General features: G+C 40.2%; 1 protein-coding gene across 1 annotated transcript; it reads right to left on the bottom strand.

Annotated features, from left to right (window-relative positions):
• Positions 1 to 4418: 4418 nt before the first annotated feature.
• Positions 4419 to 12010, bottom strand: LOC117433346 (endonuclease domain-containing 1 protein-like). The gene is made up of 2 exons (XM_034055508.3): positions 11478 to 12010; positions 4419 to 6302 (listed from the first exon to the last, which is right to left on the bottom strand). Exons 1-2 carry the CDS (start codon positions 11781 to 11783, stop codon positions 5682 to 5684), a joined length of 927 nt encoding a protein of 308 aa, XP_033911399.3. The 5' UTR covers positions 11784 to 12010; the 3' UTR covers positions 4419 to 5681.
• Positions 12011 to 27124: the final 15114 nt, after the last annotated feature.

The following is a 27124-nucleotide window of genomic DNA, read 5'->3' as shown; positions in this document are numbered from 1 at the left end:
GCAATACAGATTGTGTTTCGATTCTGTGTCAAATATATTATGTGGTAAACTCAATTGATCTAAAGTTTATGTAATTAACAAAGGGCACGTGGTTATGAAAATCAAATATCCTACAGAGCATGTTCTGTCAATAATAATCCGAAAAATAAGATTCTGATTTGAATCAGGATAGTGCTTCTGCTGTTTGATGCAGTCAAAGTGACAAAACCTGTAATAAAACAGAGGGGCTGCAAGAAGGGGACAATTTAGGGCAAGTATGGTGGAGGTGGTACTAACTTTATTGCTTTGCCATTGGTGAAAGAGGCATCCCTGCCACTCTTACCTGTGGAGTAGTGGTTAGGGCTCTGGACTCTTGACTGGAGGGTCATGGGTTCAATCCCAGGTAAGCGACACTGCTGCTGTATTCTTGAGCAAGGTTTTTTTACCTAGATTGCTCCAGTAAAAATCCAACTGTATAAATGGGTAATTGTATGTAAAAATAATGTGATGTCTTGTAAGTCACCCTGGATAAGGGCGTCTGCTAAGAAATAAATAAATAATACCTGGTAAAGGCACAACTGCATGGTGTGTAAAGTTAGAAGTCATTTTTTAAAAAAAATGATGCTCTGTTCGTATCTTGCTCAGTATGTTTTTACCCTATTTCAATACAATCTAAAACCATAATGCTTGAACTGTCGGCTATGCACCTCCAGGCTCTATGCAATGTCAGCTAAAATAACATGTAGCTTTTATTTTCCTCTGGATTTCAGATAATGATGGATCCTGCACCTGGACTGCCCAAGGAAAGGAATTCCAGTGGGTGGCTAGTAAGAGAACAGCCCCAGGCATCATATATACAAACTGGAGCTTTATCGTTCTACTCGGTGAGTACTGACATTAACTCTTGTTGGTGCTGGGGTAAAGAGACCCACTGAAGACTGCAACAGGCCCTGCAATAGCATTTAACAAGGCATAAGAAGGGCAGCGTTCATTTCTACAAATCTATGGCAGTTCCATTAAAGGTGAAAAAAACTTCCATAGAAAACATTTGATGTCTGGCCATCCCTTATAGAAAAACATGCTGTTGCACTCCTCCACACAATGCTGTTCTTCTGCTGTTTTGCCTTATTTCCCCCAAAAGGTTGACCACACAGTATTACATGAACTGCAATTGTTTTTGGTTCGTTTGTTTCTTCTCAAACTGCACTTGCTCGTAGATCATTTGGCTCCACTGTTTATCTTTTTATGACGTGTGTAATTATTAGTATTTCTTAATACAATTATTCAAATGCCGTGCTTTCAGGAGCTGTAACCAAGGCTACAGCAGAATAGACTTAAGTGCCATTGGAGAAGAAAACTCCAGCTAGCACTGTCTACTGACTGATAAGAACATCAGAAAAGTTTGGGAACATGACAAGGCCATTCAGCCCATCAAGGCTCTTCCCTTGTTAGCACACCATTCTCCTCCTTTAACAGCACAGAATCTAGACTTTTAAAAAAAATGTTCCCAGTGTTTGAGATCCGACTACTTCACATGGTCGGCTATTTATAACTCTCTGTGTAAAAAAGTGCTTCCTCCCTTCTGTTCTAAACTCTACTCAGCTTCCACTGATGCCCTCCTGTTCTCTCTGTGCTAAACTTGAAGTCCTGTCTTGGGTTCACTTTATCTCAACCATTCAGGATTTTAAAGATTTCAATCAAGTCCACTTTCCCATCTTTTTCTCAGCTGAAGAGATTTCATTATTTTAGCCTGTCCTCCTCGCTCATGTCATTCAGTCCTGGGATCAGCCTAGCTGCCCTTCTCTGTACCTTCTCGGGTGCAGTGATGTATTGTTTGTAGTGAGGTGATCAGAACTGCACACAGTGTTCTAGGTGGGGTCTCACCAGGGCATAGTAGAATCTTAGCATCACCTCTCTAGAATTGAATTCCTCGCTTTTTGCAAAACAGCCTAGCATTCGATCAGCCTTTTTAATTTCCTCATTGTTGAGAAACCTTTAGTGATGACTCCACTATACCCCCCTCCCCTGAGATCTTTTTCAAAGTATTCATCCTCTATCACTGTCCAAAGATTCTTTTTAGTAAGAGCCAATGTCTTCTTTTCAATAGCTACATATGTCTACTGAAGATACAGTAACTTGGAGAGAAAGCACCCTCTGTATGACCTACCAGCAATGGGCAAATACACATTCTGAGTGAGCTTGAGCGAATGATGAGCACATAATAATATGCTTATCCCAGCTTTAGAGTAAAGCATGATGGATCTAGCCAGTCCAAATGTAGAAGAGGTGTAATTATTAGTTTAATTCACACACTAATGGTGCATGAAAGAGTAGCTTAAAATATGAACAGCTAGAAATGCCATTTAAGGTCTGCAAGCAAGATGGTGTAATAATAGAGCAAAGTGGTAAGCATTCTCAAAATGAGAACAACAGAACGTTGAGCCATTCAGAATGATAGTAAATCTAAGCGAGGTGGGGAATGCATACATTTCAATGATACTTCGCTAAACGTTCCTTAACCCTGTGATGCCCAAGGACTTTTTAAATGAGAAAAGCTACTGTATTTATCTAAGTAGATTCTGTTTCTGGGTGTAGTCTTGCCTTGCGCCCTGTGTATGCCGGGTTAGGCTCCGGCTCACCGCGACCCTGTAAAGGAGTAAGCGGTTAATGATAATGGATGGATGGAATGGATTCTGTTTCTTGTACAAAACACTTTTTTTTATTTTTCTTTCCTGTCTGTCATAATGTTCTGCATATGAAGAATCCTGGCTTGCGAGGCTGGATTTTAAAAATAATAATATAGAGGGATGGTTTGTATCACATGTGCATTACAGCGTTAATTAAGAACATAAGAACATAAGAAAGTTTACAAACGAGAGGAGGCCATTCAATCCATCTTGCTCGTTTGGTTGTTCGTAGCTTATTGATCCCAGAATCTCATCAAGCAGCTTCTTGAAGGATCCCAGGGTGTCAGCTTCAACAACATTACTGGGGAGTTGGTTCCAGACCCTCACGATTCTCTGTGTAAAAAAGTGCCTCCTATTTTCTGTTCTGAATGCCCCTTTATCTAATCTCCATTTGTGACCCCTGGTCCTTGTTTCTTTTTTTCAGGTCAAAAAAGTCCCCTGGGTCGACATTGTCAATATCTTTTAGAATTTTGAATGCTTGAATCAGATCACCGCGTAGTCTTCTTTGTTCAAGACAAGATAGATTCAATTCTTTCAGCCTGTCTGCATACGACATACCTTTTAAACCCGGGATAATTCTGGTTGCTCCTCTTTGCCCTCTTTCTAGAGCAGCAATATCCTTTTTGTAACGAGGTGACCAGAACTGAACACAATATTCTAGGTGAGGTCTTACTAATGCATTGTAAAGTTTTAACATTACTTCCCTGGATTTAAATTCAACACTTCTCACAATATATCCGAGCATCTTGTTGGCCTTTTTTATAGCTTCCCCACATTGTCTAGATGAAGACATTTCTGAGTCAACATAAACTCCTAGGTATTTTTCATAGTTCCCTTCTTCAATTTCAGTATCTCCCATATGATATTTATAATGCACATTTTTATTGCCTGCATGCAATACTTTACACTTGTCTCTATTGAATTTCATTTGCCATGTATCTGCCCAGTTCTGAATGCTGTCTAGATCATTTTGAATGACCTTTGCTGCTGCAACAGTGTTTGCCACTCCTCCTATTTTTGTGTCGTCTGCATTCATATTTTCTTTATCCTACTGAATATATAACTTATCAGAGAGTCCCAAAGAGAAGACAGAGCAGCTGACTAAGCATTGTAGCATACGTGATACAGAAATAGGCATTACAGGGTTAATGACTACCAGTAGTATTACTGCATACTTACGTTTTACAATCAATCTTTATTTACTGCACTGCACTATTATTACACTGTCCCCAGGAGCCCTGGCAGTATGAGTTTAAACCCAGCATGCATATTTTTTTAAATGTCCCGAAGCACAATCTCTTGCACTTGAACCCCAAGCGTGAAGAGCAAGTATCAACGGATCATCCAATCTGCAGACAGTCCGTTAATGCTGCATGAAAAACGAAGGAGTGGACTTCTTTATGAAATGCAAATACTTGCAAGAAGAGTACTAAAACAAATTAAATACATCTGATTTAGAGAAAGGGTTTGGAAGCAAGTTTGCAAACTACAGGTGATCCCTGGTGACAATATCCACACAACCCAACCTGAAGCTCACATTCTGACTGGCGATTGTGCTCTAGTTTCTAGAGCCATGCTGAATACAATACTGACTGCACACAAATAAGTTTGGATTACTTCAGAGTTGACACGCTTCAATATAAAGCCCTGTGTACTCTGATTTCGGCACCAATATTTGCTGCAATTTAGCCATCTAGTATACATTAAACAAATGAACTTTTACAAAATGAAAGAATTGAACACATAAAAAAGTGACTACAAACACATTTATTAATTTTGTTGTTACAAACATCAATAGCAAGAATTACTAACAAATCATCTGTAAATGTCATAAATCTTTAAATAACAAATTACAACTTTTAGATATTTATTTAAAATGATTTTACATTACTCAAATTACTTAATGGTGTTTCTCATTGTGCAAGTTTTTTATTTTCTCATAATTAAGATGTATAATCACATGTGTTTCACTATCTAAGGGACATGTTATAGAGCACGTATTGCTATGAACTTTGCTGAGCTCAAACTTTGTAAAAATAAGTTTCAAGGGTGCGATTAAAAAAACGGAAACACAGTAAGACTTGGAAACCAAATCCCATGAATGACAGGTGGACAGGTGGACAGGTGGACGATTTAAAAATAATTTAGAGGCTAGATTTTCAAACCAATTAACCCCAAGACGTCATTAGCTCTTTTCAGATGGGAAAACACACCCAATAAAGTTAGCAAACCAGAAATAGGAGCTCAAGACTATTTAGATTCTTCTGAATAGTCTGAAGGTGTTTCAGTAACACCTTACATTAAATGTATCTAATATTTGCATAGTAATTACTTAGTAAATAAATGTGTACTTACACATAATTTAAATGCTATTATGCATAGTTAAAATTATTATTATTATTTGTTTATTTAGCAGACGCCTTTATCCAAGGCGACTTACAGAGACTAGGGTGTGTGAACTATGCATCAGCTGCAGAGTCACTTACAATTACGTCTCACCCGAAAGACGGAGCACAAGGAGGTTAAGTGACTTGCTCAGGGTTACACAATGAGTCAGTGGCTGAGGTGGATTTGAACCGGGGACCTCCTGGTTACAAGCCCTTTTCTTTAACCACTGGACCACACAGCCTCCTAAAAATGTACTTCATGTGTAAATCATTTTCCACAATATATGTAAGTACATAATTATAGCAGAATAGGGTTCGGGTTCGGGTTAGGTTTATACCATGCAAAAAAATTGTACATTGTAACTATGCATAATAACATTGTAATTATGTGTTAGTACACATGTATTTACTAAGTAACTACTATGGAAATAACACAGCAATCAGATACACTTAATGTAAAGTGTTACCATGGTTTCTTAATCATCTTAGAAGTATAAATTGTGTTTTTTTTTCTTTCAGACAAAAATAACCCTAATGACAGTTTAGAGTCCATAGCTCTGAGCCAATATTTTTCCAGCTTTACTGAATTTCCATCTTTATTGGTGAGCTGCAGCACTCCTCTGTTTCCTCAGGGGGAACACCCATTATCGAATATACTGATAGCTGAGCCATATCTCTGCTTGAGATACATCTCCAGTGTCTTCAGTGACATCTGCCTCACATCGTAGCCTCTCCAGCGCTTGCCCTTCTTCTTGTCTATAGGCACGATCTCCTCAGTGCTGTTGGGGTCGTTACGGCCAATAGCAGCGAGGGTGGAAAGACCTAGCAATGTGAGGTTTGTAATGGGAACATTCTCAACCTTGTAAGAGGGGCAGCAGTAGGCAGACCACAGATATTCGGGGATGGCTACCCTGTCGTGCTTGATCCAGCGGTCGGTTTCATAAGGAATGACCCCAGTTACAATATAAGCTTCCTTTTCGCAGTGTTTGGTCAGCAGATTGCTGGTTTGCCCCTCGAAGTCAGCCCACGGCCCGTCGTTGGACCCTTCTTTTTGGGGCACGATGTTGGTGAGGGTGAAGGTGGCGTTCTTGTCCCCGACGTCACTGTGGTGCAGGCTGGGGTTTAGGTGACCCCTGGTGTATGAGGAGTTTGTGTAGTCCAGGATCACAGCTTGGCTCTCTACAACGTTTTGATCAATGGGGCCGCGTGGAAAGGGCATCATATCTGGACCTGCTTTGGAATAAGCAAGCTGGGAAACAAGAAGAGATTGTGCACTGTGAACAGGGGTGAAACAATCGAACTAGTCACATGAATAACCGCACCATAATGGGCATTCCAAGCATTTTTGAGCTATTAATTTTGACTATGTCCCAAGTTCCATTTGTGAATCATGTATACCTATCTGTAGGCGTAGTAGCACCAGATATCCACCAGATGGCATATTGAACAAAAGAACCAGATTTGCTGTCTAACACGATATTGACTAATAAGTGAAATTATTTTTCATCATATGATTTGACACAGACGGTGTTCCTTATAAAAGTATTTTTTTTGCACAGTGTTGTACAGTTTTATTATGCTTTCCCTATGCATTTACCATAGTAAGCCATGGTTTTCAGTATGCTTTACCATACCTCTCTGGTCTTTACAGTGCTTCTCTATGCTTTACCATGCTTTCACTGTGCTTTATTACACTGTATTATGCTTTTACTATGGGAGCTACACTGGACGTTGTGTGAGCATGTATACTGTCAATGTTTTTTTTACCCCTTATTACCCATTTATACAGTTGGGTTTTTAACTGGAGCAATCTTGGTAAAGTACCTTGCTCAAGGGTACAGCAGCAGTGTCCCCCCACCTGGGATTGAACCCACGACCCTCCGGTCAAGAGTCCAGAGCCCTAACCACTACTCCACACTGCTGCCCCATATGCTTCTTGGATGATGAATAACTTCATGATGACCCACTGCAATATGTTAATGAATGCATTCAGAAGGAATAAAACAGTTTGTAATTCTATTAATCCAAGCCTACATTTCAACCTGTACAAGTCTATTTTGCAAATCAAATTCCTTGGGGGGTCGTATCTCAAGAAGGGGAACTAGCAATCACTGTAGAAGCCTGTGTATGCAAAAGCACCCAGCTGTGTACCGAGGCGGTTCACTGAACAAAAACAAATAATCTACCAGCTATATGAATCATTGCTCACCCAGTCTCCAGCATTAAACATTAACCATGTCAGTGCTGTTTAACCATTCACCTTCCTCTGCTGTGATGTGGCACACTGTTTCTGAACCTGTCTTCATGTTCGAGTGTAGTAGAGTGTCCCAATCTAGGGAGAGCTGTCACAAAGTCGAGATTAACTGTCAGAATTATTATTTGTTTGAAAGAATGCAGGTGTGTGTGTGTGTGTGTGTGTGTGTGTGTGTGAGAGCACTCAGGAGAGTAAGCCTTTCTTTGTTGAGAAAGATGGCTGCTTCAGAGAGACTCATAAAACAAGTTACAGTTCATGGGCAGGAGCTAGGGCTGCGTGAAGAATATAAGGTAGTATTTAGAGCAGGGGTGCCCAACCCTGGTCCTGGAGGGCCGGTGTCCCTCCTGGTTTTTGTTCCAATTAAGCTTTTAATAAGTGCTTGATTCGTCTAATTAAGTTATTTAGGGGACAGTTGGAACAAAAGCCAGGAGGGACACCGGCCCTCCAGGACCAGGATTGGGCACCCCTGATTTAGAGGCTCAGCCTCGAGGGAATGATGGTGGCCTGCGGGACAGGAGTGTTTGTTTTGCTGTTAGTGGCCAGGGAAGGTTTGAGCTGTTAGTGGCCTGCGGGCCAGGACAAAGGACGAGGTCCAGACTTTATACCACAAGGCCACAAGGCCCCCGGGACCCCCTGAAAACAGAAAAATCCTCGGACTCTGCTGAGAATCCTGGAGGCACTGCCTCATGGACGGGCCCCCAGAGGACGGAAAGGTTCATAACCTGGAAAGAAGGAAGGAAAGAGAACCCCTGTCTCCGGGAGCCGCCCTCGAAGAGGTGATGCGAATCCTCCAAGGCCAGGCACTGGAGTGCGCCCGCAGGGGTATCTGAAGGATAGAGTTTTGTTAGTATTTGGACTTTAATACTTAAGGATTGTAGATGATTACTGCACTTATTGGTACAGTGAGAGATACAACAGAGTCTCTGGGTGAGACCAGAAAATAGTGCATGGGCTGCGAAAGATCAGTGTGGCCGGTGGTCCCCTCTCTCGCTGCGGCGAGGACCCCCCTTTGAACGAAAGCTGACTCGAGGCCGGGGAAGTGAGACTCACTAACCCTCCTCGTAGAGAAGACCGGCACAGAGGCAACGCGGGAAATATGAGGGAGGAGGAGGAGGAAAAAACAAACAAGAGAAAGAACATAGATTGTGACGTGGATTAAATAGGTAGAGAAGTTTGATAGGCAGGAGAAAATAGGAGAGGCAAAGCCCTAGCCCCTGCTCCCAAACCCCACTCTAACGTTAACATCAAAAAGATAAGATTGAAGGTGTTTACCAGGCATGCTCAATTCTGGTTAATTACAAACACACTATATGCTGTGAAAGAAGTGCTGCCTATCTATCAGTTTTTACATCCTGATTTATATTTGTATTTAAGAATACCACTGTTTTGGTATTCAGATTATTTTTGTATTTTAGTCGATGCATCGATTCCACGTATACTTGCTATCTGTGATTGTAATGTTCTGAATAATATTATTTGCACACTACATATTTCATTGGCTAGCCTGATCTACAGTTTGGCATTTCTATTAAGTTCAAAAGTAACTGTGGGTTACAATAGACTCACTGCTTCAGTGAATCAACTCTTCAAAATGAGGAAGTATGAATGCGATTGCACCAACAGGATTCCACCCTATCTCAAATGCACTAGCACTGCACTAAGACACTGCGGGTGTTAAGAGAGGGAGACAGTGTTTGCTTTCTGTTTTGTAGTTCAATTAATAATAAAAAAAGGAACTAGATGATCTGCAAACAGTAGCTGCTTCCCTGTTCAGTTATTGCTCATGCTTAGATAAGCAAATTTCAAGATACACAACAACAGACATGATCTATACCTCAGCAATGAAAAGTTGCACAACCAAATAGAAGCTGAACCAAAGAGCCCGTGACAGCGACCACATATTATTATTATTATTTATTTCTTAGCAGACATATCCATCTCCTGAGCAGCTGAAGTCAATGCAACCCTGGATGGCATCACATCATGAAGGGGATCGAGAGGTACAAGTTAATAAATAATAATTGGCACTTTCAAATGGATCAGTCCAAGGATACCGGTTCTTGCAGAGGGGTCTTCAGATTTGCAGTCCGTGGGAGTTTGTTTATTTAGCAGACGCCTTTATCCAAGGTGATTTACAGAGACTAGGGTGTGCGAACTATGCATCAGCTGCAGAGTCACTTACAACTACGTCTCACCCGAAAGACGGAGCACAAGGAGGTGAAGTGACTTGCTCAGGATCACACAATGAGTCAGTGGCTGAGGTGGGATTTGAACCGGGGACCTCCTGGTTACAAGCCCTTTTCTTTAACCACTGGACCACACAGCCTCCTAAATGCAGAGCATTTATCAACTCTCTGCAATGCAGACTTATTTAATATCACGTGTGTGGTTTCTGCTTACGTCACTATATACCAGTCTTAAAAGATGGGTGCATGTCCTGCAGTTTGAAATAGGACCTCTAGGAGTCATTTCAGTCCACTCTGAAACTGAGTTTGCATCGAGCGTTTCAATTGATCTGTTCCCAGTTACTACAGTTGCAATGGCAGAAATAACACGCTGGTGCTCGGTTGAAGCAGGGAGCTACAAAAAATCTGTTGTGGAGCAATGAGCAACCAATTCCCTAATCGTGGACAGCTAATCAATCAACAACAATCGAGAAAACGTTAGCATTAAAAAAGCAAGCAACAAAATACGATTGTAGTCTCTTCACCAAACCCTTCAAATACAATTTAAAGCTTGCAATCGCTAAGCATGCAATGCAGGGCACCAGAGCAATTCGTTTCACTTTGAATTGTGGCTCTCAAATTAAAAGCCATGCCGTTCAATAGTGGATAATGGTTTCACTGTCGCATTTCGAAACAAACACAGATTAACACGCACTCCCATATGGTTCCTGCTGTGGAGAGGAGACATGCAGACACACACACACAGGCAGGCACCCACGCATGCACACACACAGACAGGCACGCACACGCACGCACACACACTTCTAAAGATAAGGTAAGCCCAGAACTCCGAGCCACTTGCTCCCACAGTAGCTGCCCTACTAGAGAGGGGACAGCAGCCCAAACTGAAAACTGAATTGGCCTCTTTGACCTTATATATAAAAAAAACAACTTTATTTTAGGAGAATAACGATCAAATATGACCAAACTAGGCAGGAAAAACATAAGGATACTGATGGATGTTTTACGATGACATTACACCAAAATGTGTTTCTTGGTATTAGCACACTTCTCGTATCCCGTACACAGTGCACCTTGAAGAAATACAGTTTTACTAGCAGAGGTCTGAGGAAACGGTCTCGCTTCCTTTTTCTGTGCAGCCCGGTTCTGCATGGCTAAACACCGAGTCACACAGTAAGTAAAGAAGCGGATCTACCGCTACTATCATTATCTACAGTATACAAAGTAGCTGGGTAGTAGACAAGTTCATAAGACACTCGAGTTTAATGTGATGTTGCTTGAATTTGGTGTCTGTCTGTCAAAGGTGGGGTTCGTTTGGTCGTCTCGCTCCCCAGCTGATAATGCTGACGGGTCTACTTTTTCGGTTTTTATTTCTGATCACGTGATGTCGCCCCCTTTTTTTTCTGAGCCGATTCTGCTCAGTTAAACTCTTGGAAAAGTGTTGATTGTGAAACAAGTTCACTTTGGTTTTTTTTTTTCTCACTTAACTTTATTGAGACTATGATTCTGTGTCATTAGTAATGTGAAAAAATAAAAGTCAGATCCTTATTATTTTTTTTTTATTCAAACCGAATGCAAACAGCGAGTTAAATTAAATTGATTTAATGAAATCAGAATTAAAAGGAAACTGTAATTTAAAAAAACAAAACAACAAAAAAACAAACAGGTTATTAAGATTTTAAATCCGGGAAAAGCAATTTAACATTATCAATGAAACAGAATCATAGTCTCATTCAAGAGTGAAGTGATCTTGTTTCACAATCAACGCGTTTCCAAGAGTTGAATTAAGAGTCGGCTCAATATAACTTTAAATGGGCATCACGTGACCATTAATAAAGACCAAAAACTGAAGCGCCATATTTAATAATGCTGTAATTCACATCTTAAAACAAAATGCCAGCACACACCGGCACAGTTTATCCAGGACAAGTGTGTGTTTCTGTTGTCTGCTTAACTTTAATGAAAAACAAGAATACCAACATACCTGCGGTTCATACATCCAATTAATTTTGGGGCGCGTCCCCCCCTCCGGTGAAAAGATATAGGCGGAATACAGCGGAGTGCGTCTCCTCCTGTCGTACAGGCTGGCGAAATGGTAGCGGTTCCAGTAGCGCTGGCAGATCTGCGCTGTGCCGTCGCTCCCCAGTCCCGTCGGGGGGATCTTATTGTAGAAAAACTGGGAGCATGCCGTGAACCCCCCGACCTCCGCCCTGCAAATCCAGAGCGAGGCGAGAGCCACCACCACAGAGAGGGCTAGGAGGGAGCAGGGTGCACTGTTCAAACACTGCATCCTCCTCCTCGCTCATGCAAACTGGCACAAAGGGACGAAAACAAAGTCCTTTAGTGCTAGCTACGTCAATGACTTCCTTTAATGCGAGCTAACCACACTGCATCTACAGTAAAGAGACCGGACCCCCCCAATAAAACTCGAGCTTGCTTGAGCTGAGAAATAGTCATGCTGTGAATATTCTGCTTTCCTGGTCTTTACAGAGGTTTGCTGTATTAATGCAACTGCAATGCCTTTCCTGGATACTAATTAACACTTTCGCGTGATTCACAACCAGTTATTGCTTATATAACAATCGGTCTTTTTGTCCTTAATCCTCAGATCAGCTGTGCGCCGTTTCAGAGCAACGTTAGCGTTTTTAATTTACAAAGCTACAATGTCAGCATGTGTTTCAGTCTATAATCACAAGAGGACCCTTTTGGTCACCATGATTCATGACCTTTATTTGGGTAAACATTTTTAAATGTGTTTTCAGTGCCATGCTTTGTAATATACAGTAGTTGTATTCAAATTTGAAATGCGTTTACCAGCGTGTGCTGCACTATGCTTTTGAATAGTCTGTACTCTAAACTCATCTCCAACATCACAGTGTAATGAACAATCAAACGATGAATCAAACTCCAGAGCACAATGGAAGCCACTAAGGAACCAGCTACTGTACTTTGCACACAGTCTCTGGCTTAATTTACAGTCCTGTTAATTAGTAATAAGTGATAATCTTATAAAAGTTTACCATGGTAAAAGTATAGCAACGTTTAATAAAACCCAGTGAAAGCGTTAGAGGATTGACAAGCATTGTAAAGAAGCGTGAGGCATTGCTAAACATGTTACAGCAGCAGTGTGGAGTAGTGGTCAGGGCTCTGGACTCTTGACCGGAGAGGCGTGGGTTCAATCCCGGGGGGGGGGCACTGCTGCTGCACCCTTGAGCAAGGTACTTTACCTAGATTGCTCCAGTAAAAAACCCAACTGTATAAATGGGTGATTGTATGTAAAAATAATGTGATATCTTGTAACAATTGCAAGTCACCCCTTCAATTTGACAGCGTCTGATGGTTCTAGGTAAGAGGCGATTATAACTTTTTAATTTGTGCGATCCTGCCTTTCAAATAATACACGTATTTAGCAAAGGTCAATAACGCACAAGCGCGTATCTTTCCACACGCGTTGAGTAATTTAAATTTTTAAAGTGAAAACCGCCAAATTGACGGCCTTGGCGGTTGTAGTGTTAATTTGTAGTTTTTTTGTTGTTGTTAACACTACCAAATACCTAAACGGAGAGAAAATACTGTTAATATAATTTCATATAGATAGGGATTTTTTTTTTTGTATTTTTTTTGTATTTTTTTTTATGCATTTTTATTGAAATAAACAAAGAATGTACAGAAAGTAGAAAAAAAACAAAAACAAAAACAAAAAAACAGAATAGTGAACATATTATAATGGAAGCCAGGGGGTGGGCTTAATAAAATTACAAAAAAATATTAAATAGGTTACATACATGAAGTGTCTTCAAAGCTTTTTTATTATTGGACATCTTAATAACCTTAATGTACTGTTCCATTTCTTTTACAAAAAGAAAAAAGAAAGGTTTCTGATTAGAGAATTTACACTTGTGAATATGAAATTTGGCCATTAGAATAATCAAATTTATAATGTAATACTCATTATTTTCACTGGTCTTATAGTTAGTGAAACCAAACAGTACATTACCAATATGAAATTTAAGGTTTTTTTCTTTTTTAATATTATTGTTGGTGAAAGTAATTACATCTTTCCAAAAAAATCTGGAGTATCTGCAATTCCAAAATAAATGCAACATTGTTTCAGTGGAGTCCTTACAGAATGAGCAGCACAGGTCGATACCATGTTTCAGTTTCTTTAAATAGTTTTTAACAGGATAACATTTATGTATTATTTTATAAGAAACTTCTTTAACTTTGTTAGTTAATAAGTACTTGTTGGATAAAATCCAAACTTTTTTCCAGTCAATACCTTCAATAAACCCGTCCCAATATGAAATAACGTAAGGGATGGATACTAGATCATTTTGGAAAAGTTTCATATAGATAGGTACCCAGATATTTCACAGCCGTGTGACGTGTTTTAAGCCACTCCCCCCTGCATTAAAATCCAATTCAATTATATGCACCGTTCAACGTCACATGTTCCTGGTGTGATAATTGGCTTGTTTCTATTTAAAAAAGAAAGCGCGTCATCCAACTGGACGAGGCTCATTGATTGACACTTCACAGCCACCAATAAACACTCGGGATTCTACTCATTGATTGGTAGACACAGGCTGGGGGCGTGTTAAGTTTGACCGAGAACAGAGCTCAGCTAGAAACGTGTTTTTTTTTAATCATGTTTATAATTATAATATTTTTCTAAAGTATCACAATAAGTTAAAACAACGCGGTTCTGGCAGCTCTTTTTTTGGTTCTCAGCAGTAGTAGGCTACCAACATTCGCATGATTTCGCTTGTATTTACAAAAATAATAATAAAAAAAAACCTTTACAACAACGTGTTAAATGTGTTTTTATCAGCCGTCGAGTAGTCCAACATTAAACACTGGCTATATTTTACTATAGAAAACAATTTGAACATAATGTACATTTAATAAACATCTTACGGTGAATAATAATAATAATAATAATAATAATAATAATAATAATAATAATAATAATAATACTTTGAAGAAAATTTGAACATTTTTTTCTTCTAAAAAATTCAAGGGTACTTGTTTTTTTGTTTTGTAACATGAACAGGTATTTATCAGAAAAACAAATGGTGCAATTGACAGTTTGAAATAGAAGGTGTTGTGAATTTCGAAGTAAGTGTGTATTATTAACTATCTTAAAACAGGAACGTCTGTTCTGTAATTTGGAGTCCAGTGTCCTCTGCTGCCATCTAGTGTTCATACTGTATATAGTGGGTTGAAAGTCTGAAGCATGACTCACATATTTAACAGTATTAAATCTGCAGAGAAATGAAAAGGGTCCAAACTCGAGTTCAAACCCTGTTTATTTATTATAATAAATGAATACCAGCGTTATACACGTGTAGAAATGTTTAATCTTTTATCTTCCAACTTGCATTTAATTCAGAGTGTAGTGTAGTGTGGATCTCCTCCTAGCTGCTGATAAGTTAAGAATAAGACATGTCCTGACCTCTCCACCAGGGCTTGCTCTTCAGTTCAGTGGTAATAAACATTCTTTAAACGCGAGGCTGGCTGCTCACACACAGACCTTGCTTCTCCATTCAATTCAATGAGCTGAGAGACCAAGCCAGTACAAGTGCATTCCCTCCAGTAATGGGCAGCAGTGTGGAGTAGTGGTTAGGGCTCTGGACTCCTGACCGGTGGATTGTGGGTTCAATCCCCAGTGGGGGACACTGCTGTTGTACCCTTGAGCAAGGTACTTTACCTAGATTGCTCCAGTAAAAACCCAACTGTATAAATGGGTAATTGTATGTAAAAATAATGTATTATGTGATATCTTGTAACAATTGTAAGTCGCCCTGGATAAGGGCGTCTGCTAAGAAATAAATAATAATAATAATAAATAATAAGCAAACTCCATGTGCTGTGGTATATCTGAAGCAAACTCCATGTGCTGTGGTATATCTGAAGCAAACTCCATGTGCTGTGGTATATCTGAAGCAAACTCCATGTGCTGTGGTATATCTGATGCAAACTCCATGTGCTGTGGTAAATCTGATGCAAACTCCATGTGCTGTGGTAAATCTGATGCAATTCCTCATATTTAACCAACTTTAGATGAACCAAGATTCAGTATTTCTGCAATATTCACATATATAAATGTCAAATTGTCAATGAATATTGTACACTTTTGATCCAGCTTCATAATGTATTATTCTTAAAATAAACACCAGATGGCACCAAACACACACAGATAATTAAACCTGTGTTATGCCACTGCATCAGTACAGTACCACAGCAAGGGTTACAATGAAATAGTTCACATCCTACTAAAGCTCACATCATAATCCTACACAAACACTGACTGCGCAACACAGACACTGACACTGCGCAACACAAACACTGACACTGTGCAACACAAACACTGACACTGTGCAACACAGACACTGACACTGCGCAACACAGACACTGACACTGTGCAACATAAACACTGACACTGTGCAACACAAACACTGACACTGTGCAACACAGACACTGACACTGTGCAACACAGACACTGACACTGTGCAACACAAACACTGACACTGTGCAACACAGACACTGACACTGTGCAACACAAACACTGACACTGTGCAACACAAACACTGACACTGTGCAACACTGACACTGACACTGCGCAACACAAACACTGACACTGTGCAACACTGACACTGACACTGTGCAACACAAACACTGACACTGTGCAACACAAACACTGACACTGTGCAACACTGACACTGACACTGCGCAACACAAACACTGACACTGTGCAACACAGACACTGACACTGTGCAACACAAACACTGACACTGTGCAACACAGACACTGACACTGTGCAACACAGACACTGACACTGTGCAACATAAACACTGACACTGTGCAACACAAACACTGACACTGTGCAACACAGACACTGACACTGTGCAACACAGACACTGACACTGTGCAACATAAACACTGACACTGTGCAACACAAACACTGACACTGTGCAACACAGACACTGACACTGCGCAACACTGACACTGACACTGCGCAACACAAACACTGACACTGTGCAACACAGACACTGACACTGTGCAACACAAACACTGACACTGTGCAACACAGACACTGACACTGTGCAACACAGACACTGACACTGTGCAACACAAACACTGACACTGTGCAACACAAACACTGACACTGTGCAACACAAACACTGACACTGTGCAACACAAACACTGACACTGTGCAACACAGACACTGACACTGTGCAACACAAACACTGACACTGTGCAACACAGACACTGACACTGTGCAACACAAACACTGACACTGTGCAACACAAACACTGACACTGTGCAACACAGACACTGACACTGTGCAACACAGACACTGACACTGTGCAACACAGACACTGACACTGTGCAACACAGACACTGACACTGTGCAACACAAACACTGACACTGTGCAACACAGACACTGACACTGTGCAACACAAACACTGACACTGTGCAACACAAACACTGACACTGTGCAACACTGACACTGACACTGTGCAACACAAACACTGACACTGTGCAACACAAACACTGACACTGTGCAACACAAACACTGACACTGTGCAACACAAACACTGACACTGTGTTACTAATAATGACTGCTTGGATCCACATTCAAGAAATGGGGACCCTGATGCCCTGCTTCTGTCTCCGATGGTGCTCTGTTAGGCTTGAAATAACATTATGTTTGGTGTATGGTGTATTTAGCAACTATATCCCTACAGTAGCTTAGGAATGTTTTGTGGAAACGTGTTTGTAATTTACTTTATTATTATTATTATTATTATTATTATTATTATTATTATTATTATTTACAATAATTTTGCCACCTAGAATAAAACAGCAAGTGAATCCAAGCCCAACAACATTTTTCAGCTAGCGGACTTTGTGAGAAAATAGAAATCCAGACCGATTTAAAAATCCAATAGAAATGTAATTTGCTTGTGAATCGCCACTGACTTCTGTAAGTGGTCGTGGCAGACTCATGGGGGAATCTTCTCTCCGCTAACCCTAATCATTTATCAGCTCCATCGCTTTCCTGTCCACACAGCCTGGCGCGATCGATCTCAAGTGTACATGCAATCACACGATCCAGGGAAGTCAAAAAAAAACATTGGGAGGGAATCGAAGCAGCAACACAAACACTAAAAAAACAGGCAGCAGTGTGGAGTAGTGGTTAGGGCTCTGGACTCTTGACCGGAGGGTCGTGGGTTCACTCCCAGGTGGGGGACACTGCTGCTGTACCCTTGAGCAAGGTACTTTACCTAGATTGCTCCAGTAAAAACCCAACTGTATAAATGGGGAATTGTATGTAAAAATAATATGTAAAAAAAATGTAATTGTATGTAAAAATACAAAGAATAATAATTAAACCTTCTGCATCAAACTGGGGTCATATTCCCTGGAAAGACATTTAGGTGTCAAAAGGGGTATTTATAACATGATGCTTATTTTTTGCCCTCAGAATGGTTTGAAAGCAGCGTGAGATGTACACGAACACATTGCACGAGTAGAAGCAGGTGTGCTTGTGCAGTGTTGAAGGTTTCTGTGATGTGGGACACTATAGCCTGTCTGCTGCCCGTCGCAGTAAGTTGCAGACATCTGTGGGCTCAATCTGTTACGACCCACATGAGACAAGAGACTTTTAAGTGACAAGCCAGTTGCATGGGCAGCCACTATCATGCCCCCTGTGAAGACACAGAGATCCTTCTAATTTCCTCATGGTTGTTGCTGAATAGTTGCACGCACCTCTCATACAGCTTTGCGGTACCAGGCAGGCAGCGCACAAACACATTCATTATATTTCAAGCGCAGGGCGTGCACTTTTAAGATCAACAAAATAAAAGACGTGCAACGAAAATACAAGAGTCCCTTAACAGCAGGTTCTAATAAAAAGGACCCATATCACAGTCTTGCAAACACACTAGCTTCTGTGCCCTTTCCTCAGTTCCTCCTGAATTGGAGTGCACTCCAGCACAGATTGATCACACAGAGTGCGATGTCTTCAGCAGTGTGATCGTCACTGTTGAAGTGATGGGCTGATGGAAATGCAGTGGTGTTAATGTGAATGCTTCTTAAGTGTTCTACAAACCGGTCTGCTAAACGCCTTTTAGTTTCCCCAGTATACAATGTGTTCCATTTCTTGCAGATCATGCAGTAGACTATTCCTTTAGCAGTACATGTAAAATGTTCATGTATGCTGAATGAAGATCTAATGCCTCTAATCTCTGTTTCAGAATGAATGTATTTACAGGTATTACATCTTGGTCTATTACATGGATATGTGCCTTTCAAAGGTTCCCAGGGACGAATAGCACTGTGTACCACATACTCTCTGATATTCTTGTCTCTTCTATATGACATCAAGGGGGGAGTCTTGAAAGCAGGCGCTGTAGATGGGTCTTGTTGTAAAATTGCCTGTGTCTTTCTGTTGATAGGGTGGTAAGTGAGGACCAGAGGGATTCTATTATCTGTGTGTTCTATATTGTTATTATATAAAGCATTTTTTCTATTTATAGTTGAAATGCAGGATTTAGCGTTAGTGGTGATCTTGTCTGGAAAGCCACACTTTCCAAAAAACACACACATTTCCTCACATATATAGTGTAGCAGAGCAGAGAGGGGATTAAAATCCTTCCTGCCAAAAAACATGTGTAAATGTGTTTAATTACTGTTTGTTCATGTATTTAATTATCACCTGCACCTGGCTATTATTGTGCATTAGTATTTAAGGATAGCAGTTGCTCTTTTCTGGGCAACAGCTGTGTGAAGTGCCTGACTGTGCGGCGCAACAGTAAGCAAACAGGAACTGTGTGTACTGTTTCACACCTCGTGTGTGTTTTTGTTATTTGTCAGGTAAACGGCTCAGCCATCCTGCGAGCTGTCAGGAAACCTGCAAATGTTTAGTTAGCTCTCCGAAGGAGCAAGATGTTTATTTTGTTTTTGTTTAATTTGGATTATTAAACGGGCGCGTTTAGGCATATTATTGATATTTGGCTTTGTACCATTTTTAAATATTATTTTTAGATTTAACACTGTCACAAATTTTAAATAAAAAATAAAATACTTATGCTTGATTTTATTATTATTTTTCAAAACAAAATATATACTGTAAAATCTGATGGTATTTTTTTAAATGTATTTTTCAGTGAATGCGCAGGGAAAGAATGTTGCCCTCCCAAAAAATGGTGCCCAAGCTGCTAGCCATTGTGAGGACAAGAGCTCAGGTTAGTTAGATCAGGATAAAAATACAGGCTAACTTCACTGTAACGAACCTTTCTTATAACGAACACCCTTTTTTTAAGGATCCCAACAGCAAGAACCAATTTTTTCAATGCAAATTAGCCCTATTAAAACAATCACGTACAGGATCGACCTGGATACAATGATCTCAGTACTGACTGACACTGAACTTTCTCCAGTGTCAAGTGTGTTATTCTCTCAGTCAAAACAAACACCATGGTTGACTAATTCAAAGATAACGCTAATTCAAAGATGACCTTTTGTAGTACGAATCTTGCATGACGCCTGTCCGTCATCTTCACACAAACTGCAACCACGCAATGGGCGTGAGGAGCAATCTACACTGGATAGTTTTTTTCAAGAGAAAGGACATGTAATACAAAATAATAAGAACATAAGAAGAAGAACATAAGAAAGTTTCCAAACGAGAGGAGGCCATTCAGCCCATCTTGCTCGTTTGGTTGTTAGTAGCTTATTGATCCTAGAATCTCATCAAGCAGCTTCTTGAAGGATCCCAGGGTGTCAGCTTCAACAACATTACTGGGGAGTTGGTTCCAGACCCTCACGATTCTCTGTGTAAAAAAGTGCCTCCTATTTTCTGTTCTGAATGCCCCTTTATCTAATCTCCATTTGTGACCCCTGATCCTTGTTTCTTTTTTCAGGTCAAAAAAGTCCCCTGGGTCGATATTGTCTATACCTTTTAGGATTTTGAATGCTTGAATCAGATCGCTGCGTAGTCTTCTTTGTTCAATACTGAATAGATTCAATTATTTTAGCCTGTCTGCATACGACATGCCTTTTAAACCCGGGATAATTCTGGTTGCTCTTCTTTGCACTCTTTCTAGAGCAACAATATCCTTTTTGTAACATCCTGCGTGCCTGTGCTGGTATTTCAGCTCCAACTCCTCTGTCTTGCAATGCGGTTACCCACACATGTGACACGAGTATCATTACTCAGATACAGAAAAATACCAAATCCTGGGGGGGTTCGTTAGAGTGAAGTTATAGCTGTATAATTTACTAAAATGTTTTATAAAATAAGTATATAATCGAAGTAAACAAAAGAAAAACAAAGTTTTGGTCTTTGCAGAATTAGATGCTGAGTCTTGCCATCCAAATGACATTGGACTATATAAAAACACATAAACTTGGACAGATGCAGAGCGATTTGAGCTTTTCATGCAGTCATGGCAGCCTCATGAGAAATATGAATTCCCAAAGCAGAAAACATCAGACAGCAAAGTGAGGTCATTCTGAAGGGAATGGCTCACACAGTTTTCTTGGTTGCTTTGTTCAGCAGTTCACGATGAAGCCTATTGCAAAGGCTGTGTGATTTTTGGCAGAAAAACTGAAAGGTTATACCCATGCCCTTTAAAAATATGGTGCTCAGCAATTACAAAATGGAAAGAACCTCATGAAAAATCTGAATTCCTCAAAGCAGGAGTAATATTTGGCAACAATTTAATATCTGTTATGCAGCAAACTAAAACATCTGTACATCAGCAGTTTAATTCATCTTATAGAGAAAGTGGAAAAAAACAGAGAGAAGCTTATATTGTGAAAACAGTGATTCTGTGTGGCAAACGAAATCTTTAAGGGGTCACAGAGATGATGCAACATGTGATGCAGAGAATGCATCAAGCAATACTGGGAATAGGGCAGCAGTGTGGAGTAGTGGTTAGGGCTCTGGACTCTTGACCGGAGGGTCGTGGGTTCAATCCCAGGTGGGGGACACTGCTGCTCTACCCTTGAGCAAGGTACTTTACCTAGATTGCTCCAGTAAAAACTGTATAAATGGGTAATTATATGTAAAAATAATGTGATATCTTGTAACAATTGTAAGTCTCCCTGGATAAGGGCGTGTGTTAAGAAATAAATAATATTAGATGTAAGAGCAAACATTGATTTTTACCACACAGTCTGGTTTACTTCAGCAAGTAATCTGGCTGAGAAGATTGGAACAGTAGTTACCCAGCCTAGAATCTGTGGGAGACAGACACACAGATGTAACACAGAAACAGAAACACCACAAGAATATTTTAAAAGGTCTGCCACAAATCCTTTCCTAGATCAGCTTATCTCTGAATTAGACAGCAGATGTTTCCGTGGCCATAAAGGGTTGCTCATTAGTACCTAGTCTGATGTATGAAGGGTGGAAAGAAACAGCGAAGCAATTGTGCCACAAATGCGAACATCATCTCCCAGCACTGTCCAACCGTGAGACAGAGCTAATGCTTTGGGAGCACTGCTGGCTTAAAGTTGACAGACAAGGCTTTAAAAGACCAGGTACTGTGTCAGACACATTAACGGCCTGTGATTCAGTGATGAACCCCAACGTCAGCAAGGCGTTTAAGGTCTTAGATTCCTTCCCTGTGACAACATGTGAGTGTGAGCGATCACTGTTAGCAATCAGGAGGCTTAGGACATACATGAGAAGTACCATGAGTAATGAAAGATTGACAGGTTTGGCCCTCATGCATGTCCATTATGACATGGACATTATTATTATTATTTATTCCTTAGCAGACGCCCTTATCCAGGGCGACTTACAATTGTTACAAGATATCACATTATTTTTACATACAATTACCCATTTATACAGTTGGGTTTTTACTGGAGCAATCTAGGTAAAATACCTTGCTCAAGGGTACAGCAGCAGTGTCCCCCACCTGGGATTGAACCCACAACCCTCCGGTCCAGAGCCCCAACCACTACTCCACACTGCTGCCCAGTGTGATGTCGAACATTATTTGTTCGACATCAATTTCGAACAAATAATGGATACGTTTGTAAGACACCATCCAAGGCATCTGGAATTAATCAACATACTTGAGGAGAAGGAAAACTAAGCAGAACGAATGTAAGTCCTATTTGAATAACTCCAAATGTCCCTGTAGATTTACTCTTAGTGGGTTATTTAAATTTGCTTGAAAATAATTTGTGGGGTGGGGTCACCGGGGATCTTTTATGTAACTGGAAGAATTTAGTGAACCAGTCAAGCTATAAGGCTAGATGGTATCTGTGGGTCCCAGCGTCTCTGCAGCCTCTTCCAAGGTGGTATCTGTGGGTCCCTGCACAGCGTCTCTGCAGCCTCTTCTAGGGTGGTAGCCGAGGTCACTATTGCTGAGTGATCCCTGAGGAGCCCCTCGTATGGTTTCGCTCTCAATGATACCGTGTGAGGCTCTGCAGAGGCCTGGGTTTGGGGATTAACCAAAGTCTGTTTTCCAGAAAGGTCATGCGGTCCCATCTGCTTGACAACTGCGCGGCTCCAGGGACACAGTACATTTCTTTTATTAAAATATTTGAAACCAGGAGAAAGTAATTTGGATTAAAAGCATCTCCTCTGCACGCCACTTCCACAGAGATTGCACTGCCAGTGCAGTTTAGCACTTCAGCATGGAGGCTCCTTTCAGCCTGGGAAGATTATCTGTGTGTGGCAGATGCTTATTTCTGCTGTCTGCCAGTTATCCCTAAAGTACGTCACTTGCAGGAGGAATCACTTGAGACAGAAATTGGGGAACTTCTGTTAGACTTAATTATGAATAACATTTTACATTAAGTGTCGCTCATAACTGTGTATCTTTGGACCACCCTAGAATTTAAGATTTTGACATAATTATAAAAAACAAAAAACTTCTATCAACAGATTTTAGATCTTTTATTTAATGTAATTAAAGAAACTAAGAAATGATATTGCAAGAGTCTACCGTAAGTATTTCATGTTGGATTTCAAAATGTCACATTTTTAAATTTTTGTAAGGTATATGGAAAACTACAAAGCGGTGTGTAATGCAATATGTTAACGTGACATTATTCAGCAGGTTTCATTCAACTTTATGAAGCAAAATTAGATAGAATTCTGTAAGGTGATTGTGACAAGCTGGCTGAGTGGATGCAGGTGCAGGGGTGATGCAGTGTGGTAATGAACAGACAGAGAGGTTTAATATGGTTTGGAAAAATGCTGTTTATTAATAATATACAATAGCGGGTTTGCAGACCCAAACAATAATAATAACCCAACACTTATCTGCCCCACAATTATACACACACGGTCACCAGTCCTGGGTGCATGCAGTAGTGCTCGTGGTGGGTGATACAGGTTATTTGTGACAATGGTCACAGCTCCGAAACTGTGCTAGCTGTCTAGTGTGGTATAACAAACAAGACGATTACACACAGACAAACAAACAAAAAACACTCACGATGCTGCTTTCTCTGGTTTACGGGGTCTCTCTCAGTCCTTCTCAGTTTTTTAATTAAACCAAATGCAAAGGAACAGATTACGATTCTCTGTCCCCTTTTATGCCGTCACACATGACCCCTTGGTAAACGAGTGCAGCTGCCTGTCCATTCTGCGGCTGCCACGTCGTTTCCCTTCCAGGTCAATGCGTTATTGCAACGGAGTCTCGCCCCCTTAGAGGCTGGCCGACTTCCCTTGAACCCTGGGAAAGAACTGTCAGGCCAGCCCGTCCAAGGAACTCTGTTCTCGCTGCTTAGCGCCCTCACAGATTAGGAGGGAGATTTACAACCAAGAATCATTGTATTTCTGTCACAGTGATGCAAAACCTTTGGTCATAGCTGTACTTACTAAATACAAGTGTACTTGAACATATGTATTATGCATAGTTACAATGTGCTTAACATGTAAATCTTTTTGCATGATATATGTAAATACACAGTTGTATCAGGTTAGGGTTAGGGTTAGAGTTAGGGTTAGGGTCAGGGTTATAGCGTGCAAACAAATGTGCACATTAAGTTGTAACTATGTATAATAACATTGTAATTCTGTATAACTACACATGTTTTACTAAGTAACTACTAGGTGTGTGTGTTGGTGTGGGGAATATTGGTTTGGCTGGGAGGGGGTTAAATTTCTCCCTGTCAAAACAACTGGGAGTGTGGCTGAAGCTGACAAGTGCTGTTAGGGTGATTATTATTATTATTATTATTATTATTATTATTATTATTATTATTTATTTCTTAGCAGACGCCCTTATCCAGGGCGACTTACAATCGTAAGCAAATACATTTCAAGTGTTACAATACAAGTAATACAATAAGAGCAAGAAATACAATAACTTTTGTTCAAGCAAAGTACAAGTGTGACAAACCACAATTCAATAATACAGCAGATAATAGTGATAGTTACATCAGGATATGATTAAATAGTGATAGTTACATCAGGATATGATTAAATACAAAGTACTACAGGTTAAACACTTGGCAGATTACAGTATTCTGAAGTACAGGATTAAATGCAGTAAAATTGGGGGCAGATAAGAGCAAAATAAAGCACATTTACATGAAGGGTGATAGTGTCCCAGGATACAAACAGAGGAGTTCTACAGGTGCTGTTTGAAGAGGTGAGTCTTAAGGAGGCGCCGGAATGTGGTCAGGGACTGGGCAGTCCTGACATCTGTAGGAAGGTCATTCCACCACTGCAGAGCAAGGGTGGAGAAGGAGCGGGCTCTGGAGGCAGGGGAGCGTAGCGGAGGTAGAGCTAGTCTTCTAGTGCAGGCGGAGCGGAGAGGTCGAGTGGGATTATGAGGTGCAACAAGATGTTTCCTGCAAAGTGATTGTAGGGCAATGCTTTGCACAGTGATTGATGTCTGCATTACCGTTAGGCGTTAAGCACACATTGGATGTGACCTCATTACCATGGTCCCTTGAGCGATTGTGAAGATGTCACACAGGCTTGCTTTTGAGTTTCAAACTCACCTCCTCTGAGCAGATGTTATCAAAGAGCAAAACTAGTGGAAGCCATTAAACGCGCTGTAAAACAGAAATGAAAAAGATGCAGTCGTCAATGCGTGGGGTGACTTCTGTTTACTGGAAGGACTTGAATTTTGACAAAGAGATTTTTAGTGACGTGTAAAAATCCAAGGTAATTGATTTCTACTGGTAAGAGAGATTGTGTTACAGTCAGTTTGGAGTTTATTGCTTTTGACAGCTTTGTATTTTTTAGGAAACACATAGTGACAGAGAGAGATATTTGAACAGCTGTAAGGATCTTTCTCAGTCTGTTTATTACAAAACACGTTTCACATAGCACACATGGCTGAGAAAAGAGGTCTATATATAAATATTGTTAACTTTTAACTTCAAAGTGCAATTTCCAACCTTATTTTGTCAAAGGCTTAAAATAAATCAGATAACACAAAGACATCTTGTTGAAGTGTTTGTCAATTGAACTCAAGTTATATTCTGATTTAAATATGATAAAACCTCTCTTATTATTATTTATTTATTTCTTAGCAGATGCCCTTATCCTGTGATGCTTACAATTGTTACAAGATATCACATTATTTTTACATACAATTACCCATTTATACAGTTGGGTTTTTACTGGAGCAATCTAGGTAAAGTACCTTGCTCAAGGGTACAGCAGCAGTGTCCCCCTACCTGGGATTGAACCCACGACCCTCCGGTCAAGAGTCCAGAGCCCTAACCACTACTCCACACTGCTGCCCGTTATCCTAACTAAATGGCCGTGTTATGTTCAGAAAATGTGTTTTTGTTTGCTGTAAAATTGTTAATATCACATCACATACAACCCCTTTAAATATATAGTGCCATATTTTCAAACCATTTCCCCAATTCTTTATAACTCCTAATTTTTGAAAGGAGAGAAAGTCATGTTAATTTTACAAAAGTCCCCGGTTCAAATCCCAGCTCAGCCACTGACTCACTGAGTGAGCCTGAGCAAGTCACTTCACCTCCTTGTGCTCCGTCTTTCGGGTGAGACGTAATTGTAAGTGACTCTGCAGCTGATGCATAGTTCACACACCCGAGTCTCGTATCTTGTAAAGGGCTTTGTGATGGTGGTCCACTATGAAAGGCGCTATATAAAAATAAAGATTATTATTATTATTATTATTATTATTATTATTATTATTATTATTATTATCATCCTCTCTTTGCAACAGTGGCTTTTAAAGAGTGTCATGCATGCCCTATGGATGTGAAACCAGTTTAATACCATCCTGAATCATTCAGCAACAGTATTTATTAATTCTCTAACCACGTATAAACTCATTGAGAACGAGGACTCATTTACAAGAGTGTCCTGGCAAGATGACCAGCCACAGACAGCTGTAGCATCACATCGCTAAAACGAAATCACGCGAGAAACACCTGATCATACATTCAGTCTGCGATCAGAAACATTTATACTTTGATATTTCTTGGAACCTAAAGTAAATCATATCATATCATATCCTGTGTACTCTAGTCTAGACTATTCCATTCCACAGGGGCGATGTAACTAAATGCTGATAAGCCAATACATAAAGAAGTAGGGAAACATTTCTTAAAATATTTTATCATATATATTTTTTAATTTTGCTATTGAACAACATGGA

The sequence above is a fragment of the Acipenser ruthenus genome, chromosome 33 (assembly GCF_902713425.1).
Source record: "Acipenser ruthenus chromosome 33, fAciRut3.2 maternal haplotype, whole genome shotgun sequence".
NCBI classification, from domain to species: Eukaryota; Metazoa; Chordata; class Actinopteri; order Acipenseriformes; family Acipenseridae; genus Acipenser; species Acipenser ruthenus.
The sequence above is the reverse complement of the archived record's forward strand: the minus strand, read 5'-3'. Positions and strand labels throughout refer to the sequence as shown.

Coding starts and splice junctions, on each gene's coding strand:
- LOC117433346 (XM_034055508.3), bottom strand. CDS start 11,783: ATGCAGTGTTTGAACAGTGCACCCTGCTCCCTCCTAGCCCTCTCTGTG. Junction 6,303..11,477: donor ATTGGATGTATGAACCGCAG/GTATGTTGGTAT, acceptor CTTGTTTCCCAG/CTTGCTTATTCCAAAGCAGG.